Source organism: Apteryx mantelli, chromosome 1 (genome assembly GCF_036417845.1).
Source record: "Apteryx mantelli isolate bAptMan1 chromosome 1, bAptMan1.hap1, whole genome shotgun sequence".
NCBI lineage: Eukaryota > Metazoa > Chordata > Aves > Apterygiformes > Apterygidae > Apteryx > Apteryx mantelli.
In genome coordinates this window covers 126,975,208-126,997,899 of record NC_089978.1, presented here as the reverse complement: position 1 = coordinate 126,997,899, position 22,692 = coordinate 126,975,208, and the positions used below count along the sequence as shown (strand labels likewise).

Genomic DNA, 22,692 nt, shown 5'->3' with positions numbered 1-22,692 from the left:
ATCCAATTTCTGTTTTATCTGCTGATAGCAGAATTTTTTGTGATACCAGATGACACGGCCTGCATTTCCACTGAGGACTGACCCACCTGCAGTGTTTGGTTTTGCTCTGATGCGCTGTTTAGAAATAAACATTACTTTCAGGCAATCTGCCTAAGTGTGGGCACATTTTCTTCATACACTTAAACATCTATAAGGTTTAATCATAAAATATTGGGATGGTTTAAAAGTAACAAAGACAGTAAAAGGTTTATAATGCTGTAAACTATACCCCGTCCCTGAGGGCTGCACTGATTTAATTGTACCTGTTTCTCGACCACCATGATAACCACATTTTTAAAAAAACCTGCATGTACACACCTGGTCTTAATAGAGAGCCAAGATCAGTGTTGAGTGCAGGATATCAGAAAGTTGCATTGTGCTTACATCTGTCAGAAGCTGCAAGTTAAAGATGCATAATTACTGGAGGTTTTAAGTCTAAATGACCATCCTGAACTGTCCTTTACAAAAGAATTTCTAAATGGAAAGATAAGGTCTGATGCTACAAGGACATGCCTGCTTATAGTTACAAGAACAAGTGATTGTTCATGCACATCTAGCAGAGATGTCATAATATTTCAAGTGCATTTTTAAATGTTCACTAAAATGTGGCTACACAATACAATATTATTTTTCACCCCTCAGATTGAAAAAGCTACTTGAACAAGAAACAGTGTACCAGGCAAAAAAAGAGAAGGAAAGCAACAAGAAAATAGCTAAACTGAAAGAAGAACTGACTAAACTGAAATCCTTTGCTTTAATGGTGGTGGATGAACAGCAAAGACTCACTGAGCAGCTGAATCGACAAAGTCAAAAAATTCAAGAATTAACCACTTCTGCAGAACAAGCACATGAGAAACTTGCTTCTGCTGAAGCAAAAGCTCAAGAGGAGGAGCAAAGAGCCAGCAGGCTGGAGGCCAAACTGCAAGCCCAAAGCAATAAGATTTCCCAAGATCAAGAAGCAATGATGGCCAAACTAACCAATGAAGAGAGTCAGAATCGTCAGCTCCGGTTAAAATTAACCGCACTCAGCCGACAAATCGATGAGTTGGAGGAGACCAATAAATCTTTACGAAAAGCAGAAGAAGAACTTCAAGAACTAAGGGAAAAGATAAATAAGGGAGAGTGTGGAAATTCCACACTTATGTCCGAAGTAGAAGAATTACGGAAACGACTGCTGGAAATGGAAGGAAAAGATGAAGAGCTCATAAAAATGGAAGATCAGTGCAGAGAGCTTAATAAAAAATTAGAAAAAGAAGCATCACAGAGCAAGAACCTTAAAGGGGAAGTTGACAAACTCAACAAAAGAATTATGGAGCTGGAAAAATTAGAAGATGCTTTTAACAAGAGCAAACAAGAATGTTACTCCCTGAAATGCAACCTCGAAAGAGAAAAAACGTTAACAAAGCAGTTGTCCCATGAGCTGGACAGCTTAAAAGCTAGAGTTGGAGAGCTTGAAGCAATTGAAAGTAAGTTAGAGAAAACTGAGTTTACACTTAAAGAAGATTTAACAAAGCTGAAAACTCTAACAGTGATGCTTGTGGATGAAAGAAAAACTATGGGTGAAAAAATAAAACAAACAGAAGAAAAGCTGCAAGCTGCAACTTCTCAGCTTCAGGTGGAACAAAATAAAGTGATGTCCGTTACAGAAAAACTAACTGAGGAAAGTAAGAAGGTACTGAAATCAAAATCTGATGCAGAGGAAAAAGTGTCCTGTGTTACAAAGGAAAGAGATGAACTGAAAAACAAACTCAAAGCAGAAGAGGAGAAAGGAAGTGATCTTATTTCCAAAGTGAATATTCTAAAAAAAAGGCTCCAGTCACTGGAAGCTGTTGAAAAAGAGTTTCTTAAAAATAAGCTTAAGGAAACTACTAAATCCAGCACCTCCCTGCAGCATGAGAACAACAAAATCAAAGAGCTTTCCCAAGAAGTTGAGAGGCTTAAACAGAAGTTGAAAGAAATGAAGGCGATAGAAGATGATCTCATGAAAACTGAAGATGAATTTGAGTCTCTAGAACGAAGATATGCCAATGAACGGGACAGAGCCAAGCTTCTATCAGAGGAACTAGAGGTTGTGAAAATGGAATTGGCTAGGTATAAATTAACAGAAAAGGCAGAGTCCAATCAAGAGCAACGGCTTTTTCAGAAACTTAAAGAAGAAGAAGCTAAATCGAGTCACCTTTCCAGAGAAGTAGATGCACTGAAAGAGAAAATTCATGAATACATGGCAACAGAAGACCTAATCTGTCATGTCCGAGGTGATCATACAGTTCTACAGAGGAAACTCTTCCAGCAAGAAAACAAGAACAGGGAGTTAGCAAGAGAAATGGAAAGTCTCACAAAAGAATTGGAGAGGTACAGACGCTTCAGTAAGAGCCTCAGACCCAATCTCAATGGAAGGAGAATTTCTGACTTGCAGTTTTTTTCTAAAGAAGTCCAGACAGATCCAGCAGACAACGAACCACCCGACTACAAAACTCTCATGCCTTTAGAACGAGCAGTCATAAATGGGCAGCTGTACGAAGGCAGTGATAATGAAGACAAAGACAACAATGAAGAGGAACAAACAGTGTCTTTCAAAAGTAGCTCATCTATTGCAAATGCCGTGAACAAAAAATTATGGATCCCATGGATGAAGTCCAAAGAAAACCATCCTCAAAATGGAAAGATTCATACAAAGCAAAATGGAAACTGTGCACAGACTGGAGACCTAGTGCTAAGCCATACACCTGGCCAACCTCTTCACATAAAGGTAACCCCAGACCATGGACAGAACACAGCAACACTTGAAATAACGAGCCCTACAGCTGAAAGTCCTCATTCCTACACAAGTACAGCAGTTATACCCAACTGTGGCACTCCTAAGCAAAGAATAACCATTATTCAGAATGCCTCCTTAACACCTGTAAAATCAAAAGCAGCAGAAGGTTACATGAGCCCAGAGCAAGCCATTTCTCCTATTAGTATGGCTACTTTTGCAAGATCTCAAACTCCTGAATCATGTGGTTCTCTAACTCCTGAAAGAACAATGTCCCCTTTGGCTCTGCCAGGCTCAAGTTCTCAGGAACAAATACTCTCCTCAGAGCCTTTGGAAATCGGAGCCAAGCACGCTGTTTTTAGAGTATCCCCGGACAGGCAGTCATCATGGCAGTTTCAGAGATCTAACAGTACGGGATCCAGTGTAATAACTACTGAGGATAATAAAATCCACATCCATTTAGGAAGTCCTTATGTCCAAGCTCTTGCTAATTCCAAGCCCATCAGCCCTTGTACTCCACTGCAAGATAAAAGAACTCCATCACTAGCTAATGGAATACCCAGTAAGCCCACCAATAAAATCACCAGCAGTATTACTATCACACCAACAGCCACTCCTCTCCCACGGCAATCACAAATTACAGTAAGTAATGTCTATAACTGACCCCCATCCATGCTGACACCCTTACCAGCAACCCATCCTGTTTTTCATTCCAGCAAGAATTACTTGGAACAGCCCCTTTGCTTTGGGAGAGATCTGTGCATGAACTACACAACAGTATATGGAACTAACGTTAAGTTTTGCCTGCTTAGTGTTATCAAGTGTGCACTTACTGTATATTTTCTCATTGAAATATAGTTATGTAAAATATTTAGTCTTGCACTTGTATAAATGCATCTTTATGTATTTTCATTTTTAAAACAACTCACATTACTTTTGACTTCAACTTGCCTTGGTAAAATATTTTAACATTACAAAAACAGTAAATAATTGATTATTTTTCTCATTGCTTGCAGAACATTTTTATTCTGTGTGTGTTTTGTTTTGGGTTTTTTTTGCATGTATGATAGAATTTGAATTAAGCCATAATATTGCCTGCTAATTTCAGATAAGATCTTCCCTGTTATTTCTCAACTCCTCCTAGCCCTCACATTTCAGATTTTTACAACACACACACTCAAAATTACATGTATAGTATCATATTTAAAATTTATGATGCATAAATATGTTCTAGAGCATAACCACTCCACCTCCCCCTCTTTTTTTTCAGTTTATAACCAAAATCTTTGTTCAGTTAAAACTGTTTTTATACCTTCCTCTAAGACTTTCCTGTAATTGAATTGAATTCGGGAGCCCACATCACAAAATGATTCTCTCCCAATTAGGCAAGTGTTTTTTTCCCGATACAGCAGAAAAACTGCTACTGTTTAGGTACATTGTAAAACTACTAACAGCAACACTTACCTTCCTAAAGGATAACCCAGAAGAGTGGATTCACACATAATATCATCATCAAACAGGTATATAGAAGAAGAAAGAGGCTAGCAAGTTGTGGCACACCTCTACATTTTTCATATAATAGGCAGAGCAAGTTTGCCAGGAGAGTAAGTAAGTAGAAATAGACCAGCTCCTCAGTCAGGAATAGGCCTCTAGGAGTAGGGTAAATAGCAGTACTATACAGTACAGACAAAGCAGGTTAAGATATCTCAGGGATGGATACAGTATTAGTGCCTAAAATAAGGGCAAACATGTAAACAACTCTGCCAGTTTAATAGATGTCAATCCTAACCTCCTGGTAAATATTGCTAGTTGTGGACCAACTTCATTTTGAATTCATTATACGAATCAGGCCAAAGATGTGAAATGCACTTTCAAACACGTCTTTTTTTCCAAAAATGAAGATTGGAACAGCAGCTTCTTATTCTAAAAAGTTAAATGCCTATGTGTCTTATGCTTGTAGGGGAAGGGAGAAAAATAAATAAATAAAAAAAATCAAACTTCATTATTAACACGGAAGTTTGCATGTGAGCAGAAAGTCATTACTCAGTAAAACCGTATCTTTACTCTGCTTACATTATGTACAGCAATACTTACTTACATTATCTAGAGCAAAAAAAAAAAATCATTTCTGCAGTATAATCCAGCACCTGATTCAGCAAAGGACTTCAGCACATGCTTTAAAATTATAAAAGTCCCTTTGTTATGCAAGTCCTTTAGCTGTACTGGAATCTAAATGATTACAACAGCAAGTAAAAGCTCATTTTAGAAGGAGCAGTTTCTACTGAAAAGCAAAACCCACCACCTATATATACTGTATGTCAGAAAAATCAAAAATGGGAAGAAAAATTATAAAGTTATAGACATGTGGCAGCTCTGGCTATAGATTTGGATATAAAAAATGTATTGCAGTTGAGTGGTAGCAATATTTAAAAGACAAAGCACAGTGCACTGCATGAACCCAACTTAATGTCATGCATAATCTGATACAGTGTCTCCTGAAGTTAATGGGCTAAATATGAGGACCTTGCCACTTGCTTTGTCTCAGTTTAGCTCCACTGACTGCAAAAGTGAGTCCTGACTAAAAGCAGAACAAATTAAACTGGGTCAGAACAAGTACATGATGTAATCCTGCAAAGCAAACTTTGGCTCCCACCAATTGCAGCAAAAGTTCCTGATCAAGTAATAACTTTAGAGTATGCTAACTATAGAAACAAGTCATTTTATTACATTAAGGTTACAGGTCCTTAATTGCAGGGCTCATCCAAAATTAAAAAGGGATCCATTCAAAACACGTTCTCTGCACTTCCAGAATTTCAGTTACTGCATGTTCTGTTGGTCCATACTGAGGGCCTCTGTGCAGGAACACATTACAAGCAGGTACTGAATAACAATGTTTGCGGTACACACTTGACAGCGTACCAACTGATGCCAGATTCTCTAAAAATTAAATGATAAACATTATCAATTAAATGATAAACAGAAACACTAATATCCTATTCAACTTCACTTAAAAAAAATTGAAAAACATTTCATTTCATATCTGTGTTCCAAATGTACATAAATGTGTTGATCATTAACCACCTGGTCATCTATTACAATGTCTTGTAAAAGATAAGGAGAAATTAGGAGTCATAATAATAAGTATACTTAGTCCTTTGGACAGTTCCCAAGCTATTATGAACAAGGACATTCAGAGCTTAGACTTAAGTTTTGAAAACAAAACCTAGACCAGAGTTCATGCCACTTAAAAGTTTAATAATTAAACAGGATAGTACTTAACTCTTGTTCCTGCCATAATCCCTATGCTGGTTATGGTTTGCCAGTAAATTGCCCAATTAACAAAAGATACAAGAAGCAGCCACGTATTACCATTACTTCCCAAAAAGTAGCAGCACCATTGTCTGTAAATGAACTTGCTACATTTCCTAAAAACACACCTTGATTAAGCCATACCCATATTCCCCTGTTGATGAAACAATCGCTATATAAATCTTATTTGTAGACTTCAGAATGGGCTGATTTTTGTCACCAACTTCACCAGATGAAAAATCAAACAACTATTTTAACTGAAAACTGTTTCCACTTTTTAAATTCCTAAGATCTGTTTCACAACATTCAGCAGAGAAAATAAATGCCTAGATGTATTTATCGAGAGCTGAAATTTGCTTAAGATAGTTTGAATAGAAATAAGCTAGCTGGTATTTTATCACAAAATAAACAAAACATGGGAAGCGTACCTTATGGACTGATATTACTGATTTACAAACTGACCTCAAGTTTTTTAGTTCACCACTCTGTATTTCTTACTTTTTCTGTTCTACTGAGTGGGAATATTCACCTACGTCCTTGGCAGGCAAAGAGAAAACAACTGAACAAGAAGAAGATTAGCTGTCTGTAAAGTGATTTAAGCATTCTGAACAAAAACATCAAACATAATCATATTAAAATGCAACCAAGTAAGGCAGTTTTTCTGGGAATCCCAAGCATCCTGTAAGTGGTAAGTATCGCTATTTTAAATTTGGAGGCAGAGATGCTTTTGTTTTCAATATTTGCCTTAAAGTCTAAAATCTGACAGGTACTTACAATAATTATTCAAATGAATATTAATGGCAAATATAGTCACAGAAAATACTTAGCAGGTTATATCAGAGGGGCTGAAACGTGGAACAGAAGCAGTTTGCAGCAGATCCTAACATCAACCCTTCCCTTTTCCAAAACTCTGAGTAAATCTCTCCTCTCAGGTCTATAAATCTACCCTCCCCCTAGATGCAGAGTTTGGTCTTCAGAAAAAGAAAGGGAGAATTACATTGATAAACAAATGACAGAATTTATCAGCCCACTTTCCTTTTTGCTTGTATCTTTTTGCTGTATTTCAGTAAATGAGGAAAGGAACACAAGCAAGTGCAGCATGAACAGCTCGGTGCTCAGCATTTTTGAGTCACTCTGTGTGACCATTTAGATATTCTGTCTTGAAAACCTTGCCCTGTTGAATTAGGAAGCTGAACAGATGGCGTAGTAGCACCACAGTGCTCTAAGCAGTCTTGCAAAAGAAATATTTATAATTTTTGTTCTTACAGGGAAGATGAATGAGGAAAGTGAGAGAAAAGGAGGAGAGGAAAAGAGAGGCGAATAAGAATCACTAATAGTATTCTGAGAGCAGAGTGCCCATCCATCAACTGAGAGGTGGTATTTCAATTTATTAAAAAGCCTCCCTCAAGCAGCTAATTAAAGAGTAGAATTGATGAAAATTACAGGAGTAGCCAGCTAATCCTCCTGATCCAAAGCACAGTAAATATTATAGTCTGGGGACAGAAAGTAAGGCTGTAAGGGGTGGGGAGGGGAGAGAGAAAAAAAAAGATCTTTATGTAAGCATCTCATTCAAGGCTTAAAAAGGCATGCTCCCCACACTGGGGAAAAAATAATCAGAAACAGAATTGCACAGCTCTACTTTCGGATTAAGATTGAATGGATGCTGCAGGGTTAGATGATGGAAATGGAGTAGCCATCTGCATGATGACTTTGTCCCTAGGAAACAGCTATTGAGACAGGCAAAACAAAAACTGACAACTGCTTAATCTCCAGGCTTAAGCAAAGACTACCAAAACATTATGTTACCAAGAAACAGAAGAGAAAAAGATCTTATGGATCCAGCACAGCACGAGTGGATGTACCATTTTAAATAACATTTAAAATAACACCAAGCACCACAAGTGGGAAACTGTTCAAGAAAAAGGAAGACCTTGAAAATTTAAGAAGCCTGAAGTGTTTTCACAAACCTGTAGTCAGTGGCCACAGGATGTTACTGAATTCTCTCTGCTAGCACATCACCCAATGTTCCAGTGTCCTGTGGGCACTCAGAAAGCCTCAAACATCAGAGTTACCAACTGAACTTGATTCTCCCCAGACCACTGAACAAAAAACTCTTGGGAAGCAGATTGAGTACAGCAGGACAGGCCTGTTTTATCAGTGACTCTCAACTCCTCAGGCAGTGGCCTGACATCACTGGGTCTTCATATAAGGATGGGCAAAAGCAGCTCTCTCTCTCTGTCTCTCCCTCTCCTCTCGTATCCCATACCACAAAACGCTGCCATTTCAGTTACACTACCATTACTGTTCAGGAGGCAGCACTGCGAACCAGGTCAAGAAACTAACCAAGATTACGAAAGAAAAAAAAAAAATCACCCTCAGTTTTTATCAATAAAAACCAGGGTCGACATTTTGATCCATTTCACAGCACAGCTCTACAAACAACCCCTGAAGGGACAAGCAGCAGGGGATGAGCACTCTTTAAACTGGAATCACTGCCAAAAGCCTTGGTCTTAAATGATGACCTTAGATACTACCACTATTGTTTCCAAAAGATACAATCTGGGATGCACATACACCATAAATCACTCCTAATATACAACAACCATTCATCAGACATACACATATATGGGTGTACGTATGTGCGTGCGTGCATATACACATGCCACTTTTTATATACACACACACACACACGATTCTGATTAATACACCTTTAAATGTAGAAAATCCTTGGGCCCAGCCTGGTTAACCTCTGTACGCTTCTTCAACATATATATTAAATAATGCAGGAAAAATATATTTGATGATTTAGAGCAGATAATTTTGATAAAGCAAATGTTTTCATTTCAAAAGTTGTCTGTAGGTACACCAACAGTTCCACATCTTTTCTGCACTGTAGAAATACACACAGATATCCTTAGTTGCCCACAGTCTGTACAGAAGGAAATCCTCTGCAAAGAATATTACTGAAGGAATGGCAATATAGATTTAAACCAAGTGAATTGATGATCTCATACATATTTGTAAAATAACGTAGTATATAAATACGCTAAAATTTAAGTATTAGCAATAACATTTAAGTACCAGCACTGCCCTCTCCTGGACAAAATTAATATTAGAGTGTTAAATACTCTTTTAAAAGAACATATTCTTATCAGAGACTGTAGATGCTCTAACAGGATGACGAAGATTCCTTTTTGTTTCAAGGGGCAATGGGACACAAAACTAACCACAAGCAATTATTCATTTCAACGAAGAGCAAACTGTATTGTGATAATCATTAATGAGTCCCAGTTAAATCCTTGTCCTAGGGGAACTGACAAGTGACATAACCTTAACTATTCCTGCCTCTTGTCAATTAATTATTAAAGGTGAGTCTTTAAACTATCTTATGTTTAAAGAGGATCACATTTCCCAGTGAAGATGTGTCCCAAGAAAAGCAAGGCACATGATAAAATTTTAGTAATTAGAAATATGACTTCTACCTTCAATTCTGTCCAACTGTGCTCTTTTCCTCATCATCAGAAAACGGATTTAAACTTGGTGTTCAAAAAATGAGGAGACTGTGGCACATTTGAGTATAGGAGCACAAATCATGTCACATATAAAGAAGTTATTTCTAATTATAATACAGATTTTCCTGTCAAGCAGTTCATATTGTTGAAATCAAGAATTCCATTCCAGGCCCAATGTCAGCAAAACAGTAGAAAACACAGAAGCTCAGAAGGGACCTCAGGACATTTCTCATTCTATTCTTTTACTACAACTTGACCTAAGTCCTTCCAGACAAATGCCAGGCTCATCCTGTTCTAAAACACCTGCAAAGATAAAGACTTCACAGCTACCTCAGGAATCTATACCAGGGCTGAAATACCCTTGCCTTTTAAAATCTTCACAATTTCTAACCAAAACTTCCTTTGCTGAAATTGAAATCCACTATTTCTTTTTCTGTCCCTCCGCTGGACTTTGAGAATCATTTTCTCTGAAGCAGCCTTTCACATATTAGAAAACAATTATCTGGTCTTTTCTCCGGCTTTTCTTCTCCAGATTAAACAAATCCTACTCTTCTCCCACCTAATATCTCCTCAGGTACTGCAATTGTACAGATTGTTAATCATTTTCACTCTTCCGAGCTGTTTATAATGTATACGTTTCTTGAAAGTGCAGTGCCCCAAACCAGACAATACTCTAACTAAGGTCTTAACCAATGTTAAGTATAAGGATTACCTTGTACATATTAAATATAAAGCTCCTGCTTACACATCCCCACATCTCAAAACAGCTGCACAAAAGGAAACACAGAGCACTGAGAACTTTCCGTCTGGATTTCTAGAGGCTAGATGCCAGAACTGAGTGAAAGAAAAAGAAATATCCAGATGCCCTGGGCAGTTGAGGAAGCCCAAGTGAAAATTTCAGTCAAAGCTGCCTTTTTTGGAGACTAAAGGGTATATTCAGGTTTGCCGCTTAATCTTAATTCACCCCCACCTGCAGACCTGGCTCGTATTCTGACTGCATTCAGTCATCTAGGAACAAACTGAGGTTTGGCAAGAGGCATGCTTGTGTGCATACAGACCTCTAGATTTTTGCATAAAGGATATACAGCACTGTCCCCTGGCCACTTTCACTAAAATTGCTCAAATCTCTTAAATCAAAAATTTAAATACTGAAAAAGAACCTGACCTAAAGTTATTTCTCCTAGATCAAGTTCTATGATGACTGTAAAAAGATAAATAAGAAAACCTACAGTGCAAGTGCTACATGCTCCTCTCTGCTATAGGAATACAGTTCCAACAGGAAGCAAACCACACATCATAACTCCATAAAAAATCAGGTTAGGACCAAAGGTAGATGAACTTCTTGAACATGACAGAAACAGACACATTCCTCCCACACAGACATACCCACACACTTGCCTAAGCCCACCCCCCCAAAAAGAAGGTATTATATTGTGCTAAAATATCTGATGGCCCATACGAATAACACAAGCTACCTCTGTGCCCTTGGGAAAGAACAAGCATGTGTATGGAATATAAATTCTCATACTTCAGAGCATACATTCACAGCTGACTTCCTCAAATTAGGAAAGGGCATTTTCCACAGTTGCATATGAAAATCCCACAATTGTCAGTTGTGAAGTATTTGTCCCAGTCCCTGAAGTACTTGCTGTCATTCACGATGAAATAACAGACACAGCCACTGCATATCCATTCTCATTATAACACTCTTTCTCCTGCCAATGCCTATTTTGGGTGATTGACATCTGTTTCAGAAGCCAATTTAAAACTGAGGAAGTTAAAAGATCTTTATGAAACTGCAGTTTTCTTGGTTCTCGGATCCTCATTGTTTGCTTTGATAATGAGCTTTAACTGCTTATTTCTACAGCTATAAATGCTACTGACAAAAATATTGGTATTTTCTGAATCCAACATCTAAAACTATTTAATATGATGCTCTTCTGCTTACAGACAGACATATTACATAACCTGATCATTCCAAAATTTGGCTAGTTTAAGATGCCTTTTGTTTTATTTTTATTGTAATTATACCCATAATTATTTATTACTCAATTGTGTTTAGACACATTAAATAATGGAAAACCATGCAACAGCTCAAACCCCATATAGATAGCTCCTGGGAAATATTTGGTTTCTTGGGTTGTTTTGAGAGCCCTGATGGGAACTGACAAGGGCTCTCCAGAGCACAGAAGGCAGCTCAGCTTGGTTTTGGAAGGATAAAGGTATCTTATTTCCTCTTCTACTACTTGGAAAGATAACAAATATAAAAACCAGTTAACAGAAGGGAAATCAAGGAGCCGTAATTAAACAGTAATGAACACCACAACTGGCAAATTCAGAAGAAAATTGGGTGTCAAAAAAGAAACAGGGAGGCTGTGAAAACTGTTCATCTTAAAGGAGGAAATGAATGGGCAGAAAGGGTGCATACATTTGAAAAGAAAGTATTCTTGGTACACATACAAACTTTCCATGCACAGACACAAGAGCTAATATCAAACTGACACCCCCCCCCCCCGACCAACAACTAATATACAGTTTTGTAGTCACTTAGGTCTTCCCAAAAAAAGAAAATGGACATCCCAACACACAAGCGTGCTGCATCCAATGCACCTGCATGCATGCATCTACACCAAGTAGTAGGGAAGGAACTAAGAGGATTCTGCAGATTTTTCAGATTTTTCAACAAAAGCAGTGCAGAAATTTACATTAAGTTATTTCCAAGTGCTTTTCAAACAATTCTCATATTATGCCATTCCCACTTTACAGGTACAATCTTACAGCAGCTTGGGCATTGAAATAGTCAACTGACCCAAAATGTTCTTTTTACAACTCATATCTGAGATTTACATTTTGTCAAGTAGCAAGTGTTAAAAAGTAAATGAAGCTCTTAGTCCTTGATCTATCTGCATGTGTAATTCACTAGAACTTAAAACATTTAAATACTAACTTGTTTTGATTAAATTCAAGTTATTCACTCTTCTCTCTCTAGACTGTATACCTGGAATGGTAAAAAAGAAACCAATGTTTAAGTGCTGAAAGAGGAGGGAGAGAACTAGACAGATAGTGTTTTAAAGGCTTCACCTACAATAGAAGTTACAGCTGTACAGTTAAATTGGTACAATCACTCAAGTGAAGGTTTGGTTATCCTGGCAAAGAAACTTAACATTGGAATAGTTCATTTGCACAGGAAAATGACCTGTAACACACAGTGGTTATCCTCAAGTTTGAGTCTATGCCAGGAGTTGCATCAATTCAGTTATTATGGCTATAAGCAAATATAACACACTTAAAAGACAGCAATATGAACACTGTACATAGTGCTGAGACTTGCACGAAAAACTGGTAGCATTGACAAAATTTGATCTAAGTTATAATAATTTACATGTATTCAATATTGCCATTCAGAACCGCAAAACAATATAATTTTCAATCATCAAAAAATTTTTGGTTGAAACAGATTCTGGCTGCTCCAAACATCATATTGCAAATGATGCTTTTAATGAAGTGGAAGCTGGTGCAAAATAAAGGTCAGACCAAAGGGGTATTTTCACACCTAACTTCCCACTGATTTTATAGGACCTTAGAGTCTGAATATCAGCTAGATGCCCAAAAGTTGTAAAAATCAGGGTCTACATATATCTTCTAAAGTATTAACAATGCCGATCAACCAACTACAGACAGTATCCTTCAGCTACTTTGTACCATATGGAATCTCTAAACTGGAACATGTCTCTGAAGGGAAATTTTATTATTAGAGATTCAATCACATTGTAGCATGTAAGATTTTACATAACCATCTTTTGTTAACACATTGAGATGAATAGATAAAATGCTTATGTATTTCTCTTCTCTTTACAGTTAGGAAACTGAGGCAGACACTTTATGATTTCCTCTAAATTCACAGCAGATAGTAGCACAGCTGGGAATAGCCCACCCAAACGTTTTATTCTCAATCCTGTGCCTCATCTGCAATGTCATGCCACATAGTTAGAAAGTAGGCTGTTACAAATCAGTACTCAAGGAAAGCCGTACAGAAGCTATACAGATTATCCCATCTAGGGTCACTACCTTCTTCCTTAACACAGTGCCTTTGATAATTTAAGCAAAATGCTTTCGTTTTTTCTTTCCCCTCTTGTAAACTAACAAGCTGCATGATAAAGTTTAAGATTATCTTTAAAAAGCACGTAAATTTTTTATTTTATTTTTTACTCAGCATTTAGCTACAAGTTTCAGTCTGGTTTGGTTGCAATTATTCAGTCCAAAATAAAATACCTAGCGATGCACAATAAATAAATAAATAAATAAACAAACTTTGCTGCCACCTAGAGGCAAAAGGTTTTCAAGGAACACAAGCAAAGACAAACACATTCCTTTTTCTCACATTCAAAACCAAACTCCTTCATTTCTCAATATATACCATAAACAAAAGCTATAAAAGTAAAATATTCTCATTTCAAAAATACAAACATGAAACCAGTCATATGCAGTCAGACCCAAGGTCTATGTATCCCATCTTTAGCATTGACCAGCAATAAATGTTTATGAAAAAATGATAAGTACTGGACAGAGTAATAAATCCAGCTTTCAACAATGTAAGACTTACAGCTCTCCTGAGCTGAAACTTGCAACACATGTCCTGTTTAGCAGTCCTTGACGGACTACATGAATCAGTCTAAGTTCTCTCCAAACCAAATTATACCTTTCACCTGAGCAACTGTCAATCCCAATGAGTTTCATAATTCATTTATAAGGGAAATATTTCATTTTCTTTGTCTTTAACTTGCCTTCTGATATCTTCAGTGGACGTCCTCTCAAGTTTGTTATTAGAAGGAGTGAATAACCATTCCCAATTTACCATCAACAGACCAGGAATAATGTTAGATTTCTTCTGCTGCTTTTTCTCTCTACAATCTCTTTTCCAAACTGCAAAGTTTTAGCACACGTAGTCATTCTTTATGCAGGAGCCATTCCCATAACTCTGGTAATATTTGCCACCTTTCTGTTCACTAGTTCTATGATACTCTCTTTTTGATATGTTTGTACAAAACTCTGCAAAATATTCATGATGTAGGCAGGGTTTAGATTTACATACTGGAAAAAAATGTTTTCTGTTTTCTCCTATTCTTTTCCAAACAAATTCCCAACATGCTACTTGCCTTTTTGACAACCGCCAATTGCTGAGCTCTGAGGACCATTTACAGTGACTCCAGGATCTGTTTCCTGACTGGCAATAGATATGTTAAATCTAATACCCTCAATTTTAAACCACATACAAACTTCGTCATTTCAGTACTAACCCTCTTCCTAGACAGTCTATGAACACATTGAGTATCACAGGTCTCTGATAGTATCTCCCCTGCACCATGAAAACCGACCACATATTCTGTTTCCTATCCACTTACTAGTTTTTAAACATAAAACAATTTTCCGCCTTTTTCCACAGAAGCTTTGCTCCCTTAAGAGTCTTTTGTTAGAGAATACTATCAAAGTTTTTTTTGGAAATCATAATATAGTATGGCCATATCTATACGAGTAAGCCAAATGCACATGGGTCTGTCCTCTGACACTAAGGCACAGGACAGCTCAAGCCACAAGAAACTCCCTGAGTCTCCGAAACAGGTTAGCCACGTGGAAACTACCTACAGGAAATGAACTGTGCTCTCGGCTAACTCCTAAATCACGCCTCAGAATTGTTCCTGAGGGTGCCAGTTGTTCCAGAGTTAAATCCAGCACACAGACCACCCATTGGCAACAGAGTTCCAGCGCCCGGGAACATTCCCAGGCACTGCTTAGTTCATCAGCATATTTAGATATAGCTTATATCTGCCAGACAACACGATCCCATATAGCTATGTAATAATCTAACAGGTACTTGAAGCAATACCATCCTTGACAAGAACCGTAACCATCTCATCACAGAATTTATCATATGGATTAACATGCTACTCCTTATTGTTATTTCTACAGTTTGACCAATACAGGAGTCATACGAATTTTCTGAAGCTTTCTTCTAAATTTGGCATTACATTCCTTTAGCACCACCAGCAATTTCAATAGTAGACTGCACATCACTGTTAAGGATTTAGCAATTTCAAACATCATGTCCTTCAGAACTCTTGGGAAAATACTATATGATTCTGGGAGATTTATTATTATTCTTCCTATCAATCTGTTCTCAAACTGCAGCTAGACTAGGTGCTTTTTTCCCCATTCAGGCTCCATTAAGCATAGTTGTGATGCAAGAACTTTACCCAAATTCCTCCATACTGAACACATTTAAGATTGGATGTTGGCTTTTTCATTATGGCTTTACCCCTTTGAGAATTCCTATCATATACAATTATAAACAGCCAAATGGTGGGCTTTTCAATTCTGATGTATTTGAAAAAAAATTACTATTTATGTCAGGCAGGATTTTTTGGCCACTTCTCAGTTGTTTCTCACAAAAAGTTTTGGTCCAGCTCATTCTCATCCATACTTAACTCACCAGAGTTTCTGTGCTGTTTTCTATTGTCCTCATTTGTGCACCATTTCCATTTATACATATATATATATAAAAAATATATACTCCATTTATATATATATATATATATATTTAAACTTCAAACAGCTTCCTTTACTCTGTTGCTTAGCTCTAAAGGGTATTTAAAAAGTCAAACCAAAACCTTTGTGATAGGCCGTGTGTGTTTAATCCAAGCTTCTGATATGCTGTCTTTTAAACAGTCTACTTGCCTTTACAGGTTTTTACCCCTTTTCAGTGTTCATCTTAATTTCTATTCTTATTTTTATCCAGTTACTTTTTTGCAATTAAGTATGACTATGCTGAATTCTGGAGGGAGAGTTCTCTCTTACAAATGCATTCACTTTGTGTACACTGTGGTCACTATCACAGAATGGGTTTCTCAGTAAAACATGAACTAGGTATTTTCTGCTACTTGGGACTCAGTCCAGACTTGCTTCTGCACTTATTCACTCAGAGAAGTCACCATTCACAGCCTTTGCACTGCAGCACTTGTTCATCCTCGAGGGCAGTAACTGATGTTTCCCAATTATCAGTTTTCTGCCCCCGAAGCCCCTCTGATCTCTCTTAAAAAGTCACAGTCATTGTTGTCCTAATGGCTGTCCAAATGGCTGACAGAAAAGCCCTCAATTTATACTCTTCTAGTTAGGCAGAGGATTTCAGTCCCTTTGGATTCTTTGATATTTAATGATCAAGTACAAAAGTTAAACTGAAAGCTACACTCATTATCAAGGAGGGAAAGGAAGCTTAGACAGATAAACAGTTCTAAATGACAGCAATGTGTTTAGTTCCATGAAGGTGAAAAGAACATTAAAGAACTAAACATACAATAAGTCTCTCCTAACACAACTTGTTTTCTTGATTTATTTCAAGATTACTGATGCCTTCCGTCCTGCAATTCCAACTCGGATCCCCAAACCAAAGCCTATGAGCACAACTAAATTACCTGTGAAAATTCCTGCTGGATATCTCAACAAGTCACTCCAAGATACCAGTTCTGGAAAGCTACACATTATAAGGACTGTATCTAAAACCTGCCTTCAAAGTGGAGGGAGAAGGTAAATCATTCTCTATGATCTCTGAGAATAAAATGGATTTAAGTAATCTGAACCTCAACAGCAGTCCTTTCCATTGAGGAAAAGCCTAAAACCATCCACACGGTCAGCACATGAATGGTCGCCAGTCACAGGTCAGCAAGACATAGACAAATTCCTAAAAGCCAAAGGTAAACTGCATGTCTGCAGGGACCAAGTTTTGCTCTCACTTTGCTAGTATAAATCCAGAATTTGGCTCTCATTGTGGAAAAGCAAGTAAGATTGCAAATATGTTTCTATTATAAGTTCAGTTTTGACATGCTCCACAAATAACAACAGTATTAGTGTTGTCTTGGTAGGTTTATAAGAATACACGGTCAATCAAATGAAGAGGGGTTGAAGGAGGGATTGGTCTAGTCAAAAAGTGTTTCACTATGGGTATTTTATGTCAGCTAGTAAAGACAGGATGAAGAGAGGGATGGAGAAATCTACTCTTTCATAATGCATACATTTAAAGAATAATAGAACTCATTGTTGTGCCAAGCATCAGTTCAGAAATGTGATTTGAAGATGGACCATTTTCTCCACAATAAGTTATCTAGTGTGATATAGCCCCACCTGTATCCATGCAAATATTACCTTAGGAAAACAGATGCAAGAATTGAGATGGATATTATTGTTTATATTAGCTGTATTAACTTCTGCTATTTTATGAGAATATAGTATTTAGCCTTCAGTTCACTTCAACAGTCTCTGCTAGAACAGATCAAAATTTGTGTCAAGCATAACAGTACTCAAGTTGCAACTTTAAAGAAGTGCAACTTTGTTCTTGCAGTCCTCCCCAGTTTTGCCCTTCCTTTCAGCTGTTCATGTTCAAACAAAATAGGTAACTGCATTCATAACTAATTCAAGTAAAATATGTAACTGCATTCATAACTCTACCTTAGTGAAGTTTTTTTGACCAAATTAATTCTTTGCACAAGTAGTTCTAGTTCACCCATAAGAGAATTTGCCTTTTCTACTTCTTTCTTAAAGTACACCTTTTGTTAAAAGGCTTAAAATTCACTCAAGTTTCCTTTCAGCCACTGCCCCCCAAAAATCAAAATATTAGAAGAAGCTTCAGGTTTGTTCTTTGTCTTCAAAGGGACGCTGACTATATAAGCCAGTGGTATAAAAATACAAGACAACTGTTGTATTTTCTGAAAAATAGCAATTGTTGCTCTAACAAGAATATTCATGACTGTTCCATTTTAGAAGGTAAAAACTAACAAGATACTATTATTGTAAGCAATCCTCCCTAGATTTCCTGTAATATCAACTAACATGAGGTACTGTTTTAAAACAACAAGATTCATTTATTTCCCTGGTATTAATGTCTCCCTCATTCTTCTTCCCCTAACAGAGTGCATTCCAACAGTCTAAATGGCTCAACTGATAATTTGCGGGAAAGCTCCATTCGCATAGGTCTTTCATTAAAACTACCAAATTCTAATTCCTAAATAAAGCAAAAGCTGGTGGTGATCACAGCACCGCAGTCAGAATTGGGACTGTTCTGCTGAAGCAAAGAGAAATTTTGATGCATTGAGTTATCCTTTTTTTTCCTTTTTATTCCACAGCTAAAAGTTTAACTTAACCACAGAGGCAGTACAACACATTAGCACTCCTGCATGACTATTTTTGCAAACCCACAACAGAAACCTATGCCTCCCTCAACAGCTACGCAAGAAATTCTCTGTCAGTACTTAAAACAGGGAAGGTTTAAAAAGATCAGTCTACTGAAAAATTATTTCGGCATCTGCCCTACAAGACATATTTGCGACAAACTGCAGAAATTAAAGAATCATTCTGCTGTATTAAAAAGAAAAGCCTTCAAATTTTATTCACTAAATACGCAGGTAACTATAAGTCCTGAGGCTACATACATGTGATATATGCTCAGACCTAAATAAAATCCATGATACGTTCAGCAGCTCGCAGAATAGATGTATGTAAATGTGAAGAAATAAAACACAAATTACAAAAATGCAGCTGTCAACTTCATATACTTGTTTATCAGAGAGATCTGAAAAGCAGCTTGAGTACAAATCACTGCTTTCATCAGAATTGACAGTAACTCATGGGATGAGCCAAAAAAGACGAACCTTTCCACAGATAAATCAGCGAACAGATCCCAGCTCCAATCAAGCAACAAAACTCTCACTGAATGTGCTGCAATGAATAGTCTGCTTCCTACTAGCTGCACATCACACACACAAATTGATTGGCATCCTTTTCTCCCAGTCTACAGAGCAGAGAGAAAACCGCTGGCAAAAGAAATTACTTCCTGCAATAGCATCCTTCGCTGTAGAGCATGCAAAGGACCCCACAAGTTTTGGCAAACCGTCATCCATAGTACCATATCATACTTCGCACCTATCTGTACTGACATGGAAGAGTTTCCCTGTCTTTTCCTCCTGTCTTGGGATGCTACAAATCATTTCCACCCACAATGGCCATGGCCCACATAGGCTCTTACAGAAGTAAACAAAGTGACAAAGGAGAACATTGCTGACTTACGGGATTAAGGGAGACAAAGAAAGCATGGAGAATGAAAGACAAGGAGTGGTTACAGAAAATAAGGAAAATGGAACAATGTCTGAAAAGCAGAAACTCATCCTTCTTCCTCAAACTGCTTGGGAGATGGGGCGAACACACTGGTTACCGGCAAGACATGGACATTTACAGCGCTGTGAGAAGGGCTTTTTCTGTTCTTGAAGAGAAGAGGAAAGAACTGGTGTCTTTCACCAGTACTAAGTGAATTCCTTAGTATTCTTTATCCTCTCCCTTCTAGTTCTGAATGCAATATAAAAAATGATATTCAAGACCATACACAGTTACGACATGAACTGCTAAAAGGGAGAGAAAAAAACCCTGCAGCCTTGCAGTTACATGATGTGGGACATCTGTAACACTAAACAACACTAATAAGGAGGCAGTAATTCCTAACCACTCTCTCCACAAATCTTTAAAAGTTAAAGGTTTGCTGAAGAAGTTATTGAGCAAGGTTCTTTAGTTTGTGTCACGTGACAAGGTAATTAGATGGGTAATCCCTTCAGCTTTTTTAAAAATTTCTATGAACCACTTACAGGAGAGTAAACACTTATGTCTCAAAAGTACCTTATCTTTAATATAGATTCTTAAAATAATGATTTCTAATGATGCAGCCAAAAGAAGATGAAGAATTACTTACATATCCATTTATTGGGATATATATTTTGTGTTTCCATTTCCTTTAAGTTAATATGAACATCTTTCACACACACTTCATCTTAAATGTAGCTTCCTCTAACTAAAAGTTGCACTTCTGAGGGCTGAGTTATTGGGATGAATATTCTATTGGTCAGTTTTTATTCCATGGCTACTCTTAACGGACTTGGCAAAAGGCCGTATTTTAAAAATACATTTCAAATTTTTCTGCTTTGCACCTGCAGTTTTGACAGAGATACTTTTTAAAACATGTCAACAAATAAAGTTGGGTAATAATTTTTTTTTTTTAAGTGAACTTGATTAAATGTTTCACAAAAATAAACATGCTCAAGTCTGTCAAAAGAGCTAACGGGAAACTATATTCTTGTACCTCTGTTTACCATGTATTTTGTAAACCCTGACATCCTGTTTCCTGTCAACTGATTTTAAAGCATTTTATAGTGTCCACAAGATGCAGTACACATTAACATTTAATCATCTTCAGTGGACTGTAGCTAATTGCATATATTTTTCATTATCATTATCTGACATGTAGTAAACAATGGGACAAAGCACCTAGATACTTCAAATCTTTGATACTTCCTTCTGAGCAGAGGAGGGGGAAGAAGTAGCTTCTTGTACTGTATATAAGTTGTATAGATAGTTTATACTTATACTTTCTCCATACCCCCAAAATCCTAGTTTTGGATGAATCAGCCATGGGAAATAACCAGCAAGAGCATAGCCAGACAGCTGAGGGAAGTGTCTCTACCTGGCACTTGTGAAGCCATATCTGGAATACGTTACCTAATTTTGGGACTCCCAGTATAGGAGAAATAACAACAAACTGGAGAGAGACCAGCAGAGGGCTACCAAGATGGTCAGGGGTTTAGAGCACATCTGTACAAGCAGAGGCTTAGGAAACTGGGTTTCTTAAGCCTAGAAAAGACTAAGGGAGAGACTCATCTTTTCTTTATCATATACATACAATTTCTGCATAGTTGCCTCTCAAAATATTCTCTAAGCACCCTTTCAAAGGAGATCAGCTGCTATTGTCAAGACTCCAAAGAATTCAGTATCTGCAGTCCACCCAGAGCTGCAGGTATCCCCCAACTCTTAATAACATTGTTGGGGGAAGGGGGGGGGGAAGCAGCATTGTAAAAAGTCTTAAAGTCATTTTTAGTTGCCTAGATCTGTCTAACTCTCCAGAGCTACTGCAGAGCTTGAACTTCCTCAAATCTACAGTATTTGCACTATAGGTCACCTTACCCTGCCTCTGCCGCAAGGTAATGTTCTACAGAAAATCTAAATACGAGCTGCCTTGGTAACACCTTCCTACACTACAAAATTAACCTCCCCTCCCCTTTTTTGAGTTGTCTTTTAGCCAGATCAGCTCTGTGAGGGAGCTATCACCTTAGCCTGAAGCCTTCCCAGTCTGTCAGACTGTCATTCCTATTGACCAGACTGTCAGCTCTAACATGTATCTTTTTACTTATGTCCATAAGCATTTTAATTAAACATACACAAGCTGTCGGCTCAGCTGTCAACTGCAAGGTTCAATCAGCTCCTTATCAGCTTATGATACTCAACACTTATACCAAGTAAGGCTGATGAAGCCTGATGAAAATTAAAGGTCCCCTCACATAGGCCCCAAAATCACAGGTATACACAAGACTTCTCAGTGTTCTCACAAGGTTCAGTTCCCCAAGTGTTGCATCAAGTGCATTATAGTTTCTTTCACTAAAACACAATAGCATAACATTGAACTCTGACATTAAAAGCAGCACATTGTACATTTCCTCTGCAAAGCACGTTAAGACCCATTCACAAAAACCCAAGTATAAGAGCCATATACTTTTATCATCAGGAAAACTGACAGTTTAGCCTTAATCCCATACCCCTAAGAGAAATGGCTGGAGAAAAGAAGTTACTTAACTTCTGTCCTTTTACAATATTGCATGTCAGGATGATATGAGATGCTCCAGTGATCACATGGGTGGTGCTCTCCAAGTACTGCAGATATTTTTCCCTCCAAAGGCTCTACTATGGATGCAATGTCTTTAAGGCCTTTCAAAACTGTAAATAACTTCACCTCGGTAACTTATACCAACAGACATGCAGCTCCTCTGATTTGCAGAGGTGCAACATCGTTTCCTTAAATAAGCTCAGTTTGGAAGACAACAGTTCAGAAGCTAGATGACTGCAGGGGACAGCTAAGCTCTGACCTCAAAGCAAGCAACTTCCTCCTCTCGCTCACCCCTCTATTTTTACTTCACTTAAATATATTCTTTTGGGGTG

At 37.5% G+C, this 22,692-nt stretch overlaps 1 protein-coding gene across 5 annotated transcripts in view; it reads left to right on the top strand.

Annotated features, from left to right (window-relative positions):
- Positions 1-20,840, top strand: part of FILIP1L (filamin A interacting protein 1 like) — a 37,781-nt gene extending 16,941 nt beyond the window's left edge. For 2 of the 5 annotated variants that reach the window (XR_001293646.1, XR_001293645.1), the window contains one exon: positions 682-721. Coding sequence is in view for 2 of the 5 variants with exons in the window: in XM_013950093.1 (XP_013805547.1) it covers positions 797-3,436; positions 17,009-17,193; positions 18,572-18,668 (2,922 nt within the window). In the remaining 3 variants the exon portion in view is untranslated. Of the gene's footprint in view, positions 1-681; positions 3,796-17,008; positions 17,194-18,571; positions 18,684-18,785 lie in introns of those variants that run through there. The other 3 variants (XM_013950093.1, XR_001293647.2, XM_013950092.2) reach the window with 3 other exon arrangements.
- Positions 20,841-22,692: the final 1,852 nt, after the last annotated feature.